The sequence below is a fragment of the Carassius carassius genome, chromosome 35 (assembly GCF_963082965.1).
Source record: "Carassius carassius chromosome 35, fCarCar2.1, whole genome shotgun sequence".
Taxonomy (NCBI): Eukaryota; Metazoa; Chordata; class Actinopteri; order Cypriniformes; family Cyprinidae; genus Carassius; species Carassius carassius.
Window position 1 is genome coordinate 11,547,049 of NC_081789.1, and position 12,166 is coordinate 11,559,214.

A 12,166-nucleotide genomic window follows, 5' to 3' on the forward strand; every position below is an offset into this window, starting at 1 on the left:
TGAAACCATCTTCTCCTGTTACTGCAAATCCATCTCTGAAGTTTTTTCCCCTCCTGCTAGGCACTAACACTCACTGACTCATAATCATAGTGCTTAGAAAACGTGGCGATGGCTCTCTCACAGCATCATGACTCATGAGGTTGAGTGCTGTCATTACTCTGCCACTCTAAACATGGTTGCTTTTTTTCCCCAAACAGATGAAAGGCTGCATTAAAGTGCTCCGAGATCAGCCACCAAACAGTGTGGAAGGTCTTCTTAATGCTCTCAGGTAAGAAAAAATTAAGATAATATTTTTTTTTTCATGAATATTATCATATAAAGTCTTATCATATTAATATGATATTAATCATTTGCACTTTTCCATAAAGACACATTTAGATTTTTCCTCATGTTTTCTTTAGTGGTTTAATGTGAGGAATATTCCATGACGTGCACTTTGAGGCATCAGGGGCACATGATGGGCCTATGAACAATATTTTATTCTGTTTTAATGTTTTTGCTGTTTTCTTTTCCTTTTCTTTTTTTTCTTTTTTTTGCATTATTGCTAAAGAAAGCTTGACACAACACTGCACAATTCTGCAGTAAATATAGTTATTACTTAATGTCTTTTGTGCAGGTACACAACAAAACATCTTAATGATGAGTCAACCACTAAGACCATTAAAAGCATGCTGCAGTAGCAACAAAACTCTGGGACAAACCACTGGCCTCAAGCAGATGCTCAGGAGATGCACATACCTGTACACTCTCTCTCCTGGACTAAAGCGATGCACAGAATATATATATATTTTTTTTTCTTTTTTTTTTTTTTTTTTTTTTTATTAAACCGGCAAAAAATCAGACAAAAGCTTCTCTAATCTTTCCTTGTCTTTTTACAAAGCAGATGCTACTGGCGTTATGTGTGGTTTTCTGTGCCAAAATGCTGAAATCCCTTGTTTTTAATTTTCCTGAAAGACAGCCATGGTACTGATGGCAGCTATGAAAGCATTGTTAGATTATATTTGTGGTAAATGTTTTAATTCCCTATAAAGGGAGGGAGAGTGTTTTGACTTGAATATAAAATATCTATATATTATCTATATGATCTAGATACAATTATATAAAAAAGAGATAAGTATATTATTATTTTTTTTTTTTAATTAATATTTAATGTTACATCCACTGCATGGCAAATTGATTATGTCTTCTATTTAAAAGAAAACTAATGTTTCAAATTAATTTGTCTGCTTGATTTTGTGTAAAGAAAAAAGTTGTTTAAATTATGTTTTGAAATGGTACTTAGAGATTAAAAATGGAGGTTAATAATTATTATTTTTTTAAGTTTTATATTTTTTATAGGTCTTGATTTATGCATTTTCTTCCCTGTAGGTGTTATAATTTTCTTTTTTCTTATTCTTCTTTTTTTCTCCTTTTGATCTGAAAACTAGCTTTCAAAAACTGTGATAGTTTGTAATCTGTGTCAGATGTGATGACAACATGATCTTAAGAGGAAATAAAATGCTTTCATTTTTATAATGATGTTTACGTTTTTAAATGCAGTGTTACTAAGGTGTATGCAAATGAGCAAGCACATTACTGGTATAATGCAAATCAGAATTTTTTTTAAATGTTTGAAATTTGAAATTCTGGTTCACAGAATTGCAGATCACACAAGCCTGAATAAACCCATCACAATTGTATTTTTATATCTTGAAATATTAATAAATAAAATAAGGAAGGTTTATGTAAAGTAGATTATACCACAATAACTGATTTCAGTGGAAAAAGATTTAAAGGATTATGCAAACGGTTGTTCAGAAAACATTGAAAAAAAGAGAATAATGTATCTAGACTTTGTGATGGATCAAAATAATTACTGCATCACGTCACCCAGTCAGATTGAAACTGGTTTGACAATTTATTGTGTGATGTGTGTTTGTCTAAAAAGTCTGTTAATGTGTTGTCCATTGAAGATCTGCTCTCTTCTGTCTTATCAAGAATCACCTGCCAGTTTCAACCCACAATCAAGGATTCACAGGCTGTGAGAAGGGTGTGGCTATAGTAATTCTGCAGTAAGGGCATGTATGAAGGTCAGGAACGATGGCGAAAGGCACTGCAGGGCTCTGTATTCTGTCAGTGAAACTCAGGGTTGTGGAGTGTGAGTGAGTGAGAGAGAGAGAGATTTAGGGTGTGTCCTGCATCCATGCAGCACTGCTGGACTCAGGGACCAAGAGTGCTGATGTTGAAAAAAGAGTTTAGGAAAGCAGGTCACGAAATGGGTGGGTCTGCAGCTAAAATGCTTTATACAACAAATGATGCCACCCAAATTAAAAGAAATTAAATTTTTGCCACCCAAAAATATGCTCAAATATTCATATACATACACACACACAAATGTGTGTATATATATGTATGTAAAGTCATCCTGCCAAAATGAGTCGGAATGGGCACAGGCTAATTTTGAGCTACAGACAAAAAAAAAAAAAATTTAAAAATCAAGTTCTGTTCCATTTCCAAACACAATGGACATAAATATAATATTTGTTTTGTTATACTATGGGATATCTACAACAGAAAAAGAACCAAAACTCAAGACAATACTGACCAAATAAATATAACACAGACATGATAGGCCTATCACACAAACAAGAGTCGAAGAGGGGATGCTGAAGAGGAACTTCAGGAGCCTGATCGAGACTGTTCGCAGCAGGACGCCCGCGGCGACGATCATCGTGTCAGGACCACTGCCCACGTATCGATGAGGACATGAAAGGGTCAGTAGACTTGTTGCTTTAAATGAATGGTTGTTGTCATGGTGTAAAGAACAGAAACTGCTATTTGTTAATAACTGCAATCTTTTCTGGGAGCGTCCTAGGCTTTTTCACGTTGATGGCCTGCACCCCAGCAGAGTCGGAGCAGAACTTCTCTCGGACAACATCTCCAGGACATTTCGCTCCATGTGACTAGTAAGCCAATTCTCAAAAAACTATTATGATGATTTTTGTTCTACACGCTCAAATGATAGAAGTACTTGCGCTGTCCAATCTATTAAGACTGTGTCTGTTCCCTGAATAGTGAGGTCAAAATATAAATTTAATGTAGGATCTAGAGAAAATCTTATTGTGAATAAACCAGAAAAATGTAAAATTAAATGAGCAAAAACAATTTTTAAAGTTTGGGCTCATAAACATTAGATCACTCACAAAACAAATTGTTTTAACCCAAAGCAGTTATTGTAAATGAAATGATCACAGAAAATAGTTTTGATGTACTCTGCTTGACTGAAACCTGGCTAAAACCAAATGATTATATTGGTCTAAATGAGTCTACTCCACCAAACTACTGTTATAAGCATGAGCCCCGTCAGACTGGTCGTGGCGGAGGTGTTGCAACAATATATAGTGATATTCTCAATGTTACCCAGTAGGGCTGTAGCTATCGAATATTTTAGTAATCGAGTATTCTTGTAGGGAGAGCAGGGGCGAAAGTACCATTTTTCAGAAAAACATAATTTTAAAAGATCATGTTGTAGACAGAGATATATTTCTGCTGTGGCCAGTAACTCAGAAGTGTGGTCTATCAATACCAGGTGGTATTTTGTAGAAATGCAGAAAGACTTCAGTATAATTTCACTTTGAACATAAGTTGCACATTGTTACTTTCGACCCCATCGGTTGGGACGAAAGTAACACAACAATATAAGCTAGATTTTTTTCTGTTACTCTTATTTTTCTTAAGTATACCTGATTTGTGACCTTGTTAATATGTAACTGCAAACATATTTTGTCCTTTATCTTTGCAAAAAAAATATTAAATTACATCTTTATATTTTCATTTTAAATTTAAGTCTCATCAGATGTCTCAAAACCTGACTGTATTAAACAAAAAAATTCAACAGAATGTACAATATAAAAATGTAATTACATTAGCATAATAATAAAAACTCTAAACATAATGTAACAGTAGCAACCAGTTGTTTTTATGCATAAATTGAAAATGTGCATTAAAACATCTGGAAACACTGCAAATTCATAGGTGGAGGTGTAAAGGCTAAGCTTTGGCTAAAACCTAAATATAAATGTGATGTAGCAGCTGCCCAGAGAGTGATGTTCCTCTATGAACTCTGTCCTCTATCCCTATTACCCAGAAAACAGGATACAGGTTTAACTCATTCGCAATACTTCTGCTTAATGTTAGACTGTCAGACATGCAAAAGAAATCTAATGTATCTCTAGCTCTGGCTACTGTGTATAGACCACCAGGGCCGTATACAGAATTCCTAAAAGAATTTGCAGATTTCCTCTCAGACCTTCTGGTTATAGTTTATAAAGCGATATTCATTGGAAATTTTAATATTCACATTGATAATACAAATGATGAATTAGGACTTGCGTTTACTGACCTAATAAACTCTTTTGGAGTCAAGCAAAATGTCACCGGGCCCACTCATCGTTTTAATCATGCACTAGATTTAATTATATCGCATGGAATCGATCTTACTGATATAGATATCGTACTGCAAAGTGATGATGTTACAGACCATTTCCTTGTATCGTGCATGGTGCGTTACCGTCTGGGCAGAACTATTGTTCCAGCCACCAAAGACAGATCCGCAAATAACCTGGCTGATTTATCTTAACTGCTATTTGTACCCAAAAATACACATGAACTAGATGAAATGAGTGGCAACATGGGCACTATTTTCTCTAATACATTAGAAGATGTTGTCCCCATCAAATTGAAAAAGGTTAGAGAAAAACGTACTGTGCCATGGTGTAACAGTAATACTCACTCTCTCAAGAAAGAAACTCGTAGTCTTGAACACAAATGGAGAAAAACTAACTTGGAAGTTTTAGAATTGCGTGGAAAAACAGTATGTCCAGCTATAGACGGTTTAAACAGCAACAACATAAACAAATGTTACTGCGCATGCGCGCTTTTGTGGACCTAATTTAACTTCCGGTAGACTTCCAAATAGAATCACTAACAACAGCCAAGTCCCTCTAGAGTAGATTTTTTGATAAAAACAAAATATGTTTGCTGCGTGGATCAGGCGGACTTAATGAAAATTCAAATTCATTCTTTGCCAGCAGGAGATGTTTTAAAGGATAGACATAAACCGTGAGAAATAGAGGTTTCCCCAGTAACAGCTGTAAACAAAGCAGAGCTGGTACGCTCACCCGCTGCTTTATCAGGCATATAACATGCAAGTCTTCCTTCAGAAATACAGCGATTTAAAAACACCTGTGCCTCGCTTTGATATTTAAACATATAAATGTAAGGAATTATTATTATTAAACGTGCAGTACGTAATGTTACTCATGTATATTCAACGAAGCCTTTTTGAAAATCGATCAGTTTTAAAATTGTGTCTACTCATCACCTTGATTTTAACTCCGTTTGTAGAAAGCACTGCAGCCAGACCGATATACACAACACAGACCGGAAGTTAACTTAGAGCCAGGCGCGTGCGCCCGATGAAACCGTCTATAGACAGGCTCTAAAAACTGCCAGGGCTGAGCATATCCACAAACTCATAGAAAATAACCAAAACAATCCAAAAAACTAAAGGTTTTTATTTAGCTCAGTGGCTAAATTAACAGATAACCAGACACCACCTGATTCAAATATTCCTTCAACGTTTAATAATAATGACTTCATGAATTTCTTCACTGATAAAATAGATAAAATTAGAAATACAATAGCGAATGTAGATTCTACAACGTCTAATACTTCAGTTTCATCCATCGCACCCAAAGATAAACTGAAGTGCTTCACAACTAGGACAGGAAGAGCTAAATAAACTTATCACTGTATCTAAACCGACCTAGGTCCCCTTCTATTTTCAATATACATGTTGCCCCTTGCTAATATTATTAGAAAATACGGGATTAGTTTCCACTGTTATGCTGATGATACTCAGCTATATATCTCAACAAGACCAGATGAAACTTCTAAATTATCTAAGCTAACAGAGTGTGTTAAAAATGTAAAAGATTGGAAAAACAGTAGGGGAGAACCGGGGCGAAAGTAACGTGGGACGAAAGTAACAAAGCGATTTTCTCAGAGCCTATTACTGCATTTGCATTCCCAGCTATGATGGTATATTCAGCATTCAATCCTTGATGGAGCTGAGAAATATCACGTGATTTCCTCATCATTTCCCGCAGTTAGGTCGGTAAAACTGTTTTCGAGTACAAAAAGTAAATTATTGAAGCGGTAATTTTTTTTAATTAGTTGTGTTGTTTTTTTTGTTTCATGTGTCACAGTAATGATCAATCTACAGGTTATTTAGTGCTTTAACACATCCTAAAGTTTGCATTATCAAAGTTTTTTAGTATAAAAGTAAATCAGGTTTAAATGCCAGGAGTTCCTGTCGGGACGAAAGTAACAGTTGTTACTTTTGTCCCGCTACAGTGACAAGAAGTATTTATTTTGTTCCGGTACATGCTATTCTGTGAATTTCTGTCTCTTGCATCATTTATTAAAATGTTTATGTCATCTACCAAAAGAATATGTCTGAGTGAGGGTCAGAAAGACAAACAGTGGTCTGGTTTTATCCAGATGTTTATGAGAGAGCGTTTCTGGACATAGAGGAACATCTGGGCAGCTCCTACCTCGCATTTACCTTAGTTATATTTAGGTTTTAGTCATACCTTAGCTTTTACACCTCCAGCTATGAATTTGCAGTGTTTCCAGATGTTTTAATGCACATTTTGAATTTATGCATAATAACAACTGGATGGAAACATGAATAGGCCTACTGTTACATTATGTTTAGAATTTATATTATGCCAATGTAATTTAATTATTATATTGTTCATTCTGTTGAAAAAATGTTTTATAAAAATACACTGAAATAAAAAAATAAAAAATAAAAAAATAAAGTTTGTACAGTCGGGTTTTGAGACATCTGATGAAACTTAAATTTAAAATAAAAATATAAATATGTAATTTAATATTTTTTTTAACAAAAATAAAAGACAGAATATGTTTGCAGTTACATATTTACAAGGTCATAGTCAGGTATACTTAATAAAAATAAGAGTAACAGAAAATAAATTTAGCTTATATTGTTGTGTTACTTTTAACCCATCTGTGTGTTACTTTCGTCCCAACCGATAGGGTCAAAAGTAACAATGTGCAACTTATGTTCAAATTGAAATTATACTGAAGCCTTTCTACATTTCTACAAAATACCACCTGGTATTGATAGACCACACTTATGAGTTACTGACCACAGCAGAAATATATTTCTGTCTACAACATTATCTTTTAAAATGATGTTTTTCTGAAAAATGGTACTTTCGCCCCTGCTCTCCCCTACACAGATTCTTGTAGATCACAATTTGCAATTAGACGGATGACCTGTTACTTCCTCTACATTAAAAAATCTGGGTGTCATATTAGACAGCAACTTGTCTTTTGAAAACAATATTTCCCATGTTACAAAAACTGCATTCTTCCATCTTCCATCTGATGCAGAAAAGCTAGTTCATGCATTCATGACCTCTAGACTGGACTATTGTAACGCACTTCTAGGTTGTTGTCCTGCTTCGTCAATAAACAAGCTACAGGTAGTCCAAAATGCAGCAGCTAGAGTCCTTACCAGGTCAAGAAAATATGATCATATTACCCCAATTTTACAGTCTCTGCCCTGGCTACCTATTAAGTTCCGTATCAGTTACAAATGATCATTGTGACGAGTGGGGCGGGGCCGAAGGATGTGGGAACGAGCGAGGCCGGTGGAGTGATTGGGAAATGAGCGACACCTGCGACCCACCACCGGTCTCGAGTCCCACAGAGGAGATGGAAGGATATAAAACTGGAGCGACGACAGTGAAGGACGAGAGAGGACCAGGCCTGGGCTTTATTTTATGTTTTGGTTTTTATTTGTGCGCATCAGTCGTCTGTGAGGGGCTGATGCTCTGTTTTGTGTTTATTTTGATTATTAAAGTTTCATTTTGATTGTCCGCCGGTTCCCGCCTCCTTCTTCCCGATGATTAAGAAGGTTTTTATTATTACAATCATTACTTACCTATAAGGCCCTAAAATGGTTTAGCTCCTGTGTACCTAACTAGCCTTCTACCACGTTACAATCCATCACGCTCCCTAAGGTCACAAAACGCTGGACTTTTGGTAGTTCCTAGGATAGCAAAGTCCACTAAAGGAGGTAGAGCTTTCTCACATTTGGCTCCCAAACTCTGGAATAGCCTTCCTGATAATGTTCGTGGTTCAGACACACTCTCTCTGTTTAAATCTAGATTAAAAACGCATCTCTTTCGGCAAGCATTCGAATAATGCATCTCTTAAATTGTGACTGCAGTTGCATCTGATCAAATGCGCATTCTTATTCTTTAGCTTGGGTTAAACGAATTAATTTTACTTTGCTAGAACAGCAGCTATGCTAATGAAGTCTCTATTTGTTTCTCTGTTTTGCCACAGGATTTACATCCATGCAGTATGGAAGGTCTTAATATATAGGCTAGTTATCGTCTGTCTCGTTAATGTTAATATAACAATAAAAGAAAAGATTGCTGCTCTTGTCAGTTTATTTTTTCTTGTCAGAAAAAAAAGAATGCACTATTTTTTTCTTATATTCGTTTTTATTTCGTTTTTTTTTTTGTTTTCATCTGTTCTTATTTTTAATAAGAATGATACAATAAAAATGGCTATATTGTGATTAATAATATAGTAATTATAATTAATATTAAGAAAGGAAGTGGAGGAAACTATGCAACATTGCTAGGTGATTTTGCTTTGGAATCTTCAGAAAACTTCAACTTGATTTTTCTCAGAAGATACTTCAAACAAGTGTAGCTCAGTAATTGTTTCGTCCGATTCCAACAAAACATATATCATTCTGAAAATAAAAATAACTCTGGTTTAACTTTTCTGATATGTATTGGCCTTTATCTGTCTATTTAAGCTATTAGAAAGGATGTGAAAGAATGAACCACAATCTAGAGGTTAGTGAGATCAGCACTGTGAAACTAAATTAATAAATAAACACGTAAATGTTGAGAAAATAATTTAAATTACAAAGGTCCTGTTACAGAATAATTATTCAGTTGAATAGCTTTGCTAAAGATTCTGGAGGAATATACTGTAGTTTATCCTGCTGTTGACTGTAAACAACATTACAATTTGTTATCAAAGGACTTCAGCACAGTTGTTAATGTTGTGAACTGTCTTCAAACAGGTCTGTCTTTCAAAGGAGATGTATGGAACTCTTTATTCAAATTTCACCCTAACCTGAGGTATGAACTTTTTAATATTTCTACCATTTTTGCTTATTAACTGAATGGGTGACTATTAAATGAACTAATCTTGTAATATAATACACAAATATAATAAAAACCATAGTAGCACTGCTTATCTCTACACCTATAAAAATAAAATAAAATTACTGATACTTTTTTTGTTTTTTAAATAAAAATAAAAAAAGTCATGAATTGGTATGACCTTATGTTTTAAGGGAATATGAAACTGTTACTATATGGTTTCTGAGAATTCTCAAGCCAAGAAGGAGGACATGCTATCTCATGACACAAGAAATTGGTAAACCACAAAACTGTTACTTGCCAACTCTCACAACTTTTAGTATTTATTAAAAGACGCGAAGAGGAAGGTCTTGTTCTCCCAAAAGTTACGTTCACATGGGTTAACATAGGAGAATACAAAGTGTTCCCATTCATAAATTTCATATCTGTCTGTCTGTTGTTCAGTTTCAGACCTTTAATTACTCAAATTAATTAAAACTGAATTAGGAAACAAAAACAATTATTTTTGACAGTCATTAGAATCACATTTAGTAGGCTAATGTACTGTTAGCTTAGTTACATACTGTTAGTAACGTATTGAAATCCATTGTGAGTTAAGTCTCCATGAGGAGTGAGAAGCACTGTTTATTTATATATCTTCAGATCAGTCACTCCATTCCATGTAGGATGCCACCTTAATGGACGTTCAAACTGACAGCAATCAGCAGCATCAGACCACTAAGACATTCATCTTCAATGTGAGTTGTGTATTTGTGTCATCAAAGACTATAGGTGAGTTGTAAAGTTTAGGCAAGTAGCAATGTGTACTTGTATCGACTGGTGATCTCCACTGAGTTAATCGTGCTCATTGTAAATGCGCCTTTTTGAAGACATGTGCCTATGTAGGGCAAAAAACTGCAGACCAGAGCTCTTGTCGGTGTGTCATGTTGGTCTGCTGTTCATTTTCAGACACATGGTTTTAGTTCACCAGTGATGTGACTGAGACATGGCAAGGTCTCTGTTGTTTGAGACACTGGGATGTGGTTTGATGTGGGGCCTCTCACAAAGTGCCAGCGTTGTCAGCACACGGCCAGAGGTGCAATTTACACTTCAACAACTGCAAGACTCTCTCCATTAACAACCATTCACTTATGGGACTCCTCTTACTGTCCACAACTGTGACTTTCTAACTAAGCAATAGTCTGTTTCTTAGTATTGTGAATATCTAGCCATCTCAAGTCGAGTCTTAGCTTTTTTTTAAAATAGTCTAAGTCCTGGCAGCACCGACTGTGATAAAACCACCTTGGCTAGCAGCCCTTCCAATGCTTTTGGCCTCCACATGAAAAGCACTCCAGATAATGTTAGAAAATTGCTATGATGTGTCATTAAAATGTTTATATTTTGAATTATATATATCACACTGTTACAAAGGCTAATAATGGTCAAAATGAAGGTGAAATTAAATGTTTCCAATCAGCTTGTGTAACAAGCTATCAGCTTAGTCCTTAGCTTTTGACTTTGAAGATGGTGGATGGGACTTGTCAAAAAAACATGAGCTATGTTTCAAAAGGGCAGTGGGTAAAAGGGTCAAAGCTGAAATTGCTGTAGCTTGATACCTTGCTCCAAAGAATTAAATGTACTGGGGAACATATGTCAGAGTAAATATTAAGACTTTAACATCTCTACACATCACTGCTTATTTTGACTCTTTTGAACCCCACCACAATGAACTAATAAAAAAACAGCAGATGACATCTTTTCACAGAAACACAAACAGTTTATGGTGAAGAGCTCACATAACCAATAAAGAGGTTAAACGGCCACTGTTTTCACTGAAATTAATTTGGGGGGAATTCTGCTAAATAGCAAAGAGAGACTGTGGGAGTCAACCTTGACAGCCAAACCACAATGTCCTTATACATTGCAACCCCACCTCTCCAGGGTGTACTCTTCTAAGAATGACAACGGCTATCTGCTGATACTCCCTCAACGCTCTGACACTTACAGACCCACTTCCTCTAATTCGTTGTCTTAATCAGTGAAGTTTTCCTGCTACAGTTAATCAATTATGTCAAAACTTCAACGGCTTTGCTCTGTAGCAAAGAATGTTAAAATTGTAGTTTGCTTTGAGGAAAGGGTGGAATGATGTTATAAAATGGTATAAAGACAATTTGCCAAATGATAGTTGATGCCAGTTTCTAAAAGCAAACAACAAGTGGTGCTAATATACACCCACGATGTGCTATAATACTATCGAAAAAAACATGATACTAACCCTTATCTCCATATGGAAATCTCAGATGGTCAGACAGTGATTAACCTTTTTATGAATCATTAGACCAGAGACTGTAGAGTACACCCTGGGTTTTTAAAAGTGTAGTTTAAGTGTGATATGAATAAATAGTGCTCATAAAAGGCTGTTGAGATATGAGTATCTCATGGTCTTATTATTGGGAGATTCCAGATACCAGGTCTGCAGCCATTGGAGAAAGAGTAATGCCAACTAAGATAATGTGTGCCTTGATAACCAATCACATTATGTCCTTGACTGATTTTCTGTTGTGCGACAGCCAATCACTGCTTGCAGAAACCATGGAAAAAGAATGAGAAGTGCCGTAAACTGAATCCTACTTCTCACAAAATTATCAGTGACTTCTCTTAAAAAACAGCATTTTTCTTTGGGTGTAAACTAAAAAATACAAAGTTAATGTTTAATGGCCATGTTGAATATTAGTCGATAGGTTGTTGATGAATTAAATGGTAAGCTGTTTCCCACTAAACTAGTTTATTCATCTTAGTGAAGTCTCTCCTATGGACATTCATTCAAAAAATGGATGGTCTCCTTCTCTGAATATTGCATGTTATGTTATTTTTTTTCCTTATTTGGGAATCTTACCTTAAAGTGGCTTTGCTTTGACCCAGAA

The 12,166-nt window shown here is 35.4% G+C and overlaps 1 protein-coding gene across 1 annotated transcript in view; it reads left to right on the forward strand.

Moving 5' to 3' along the window:
- Positions 1 to 1,515, forward strand: part of fam49bb (family with sequence similarity 49 member Bb) — a 64,023-nt gene extending 62,508 nt beyond the window's left edge. Inside the window, exons 11-12 of the mRNA XM_059524422.1 lie at positions 198 to 268; positions 617 to 1,515. Of these exons, the coding sequence (XP_059380405.1) occupies positions 198 to 268; positions 617 to 680 (135 nt within the window). The 3' untranslated portion in view covers positions 681 to 1,515. The remainder of the gene's footprint in view (positions 1 to 197; positions 269 to 616) is intronic.
- Positions 1,516 to 12,166: the final 10,651 nt, after the last annotated feature.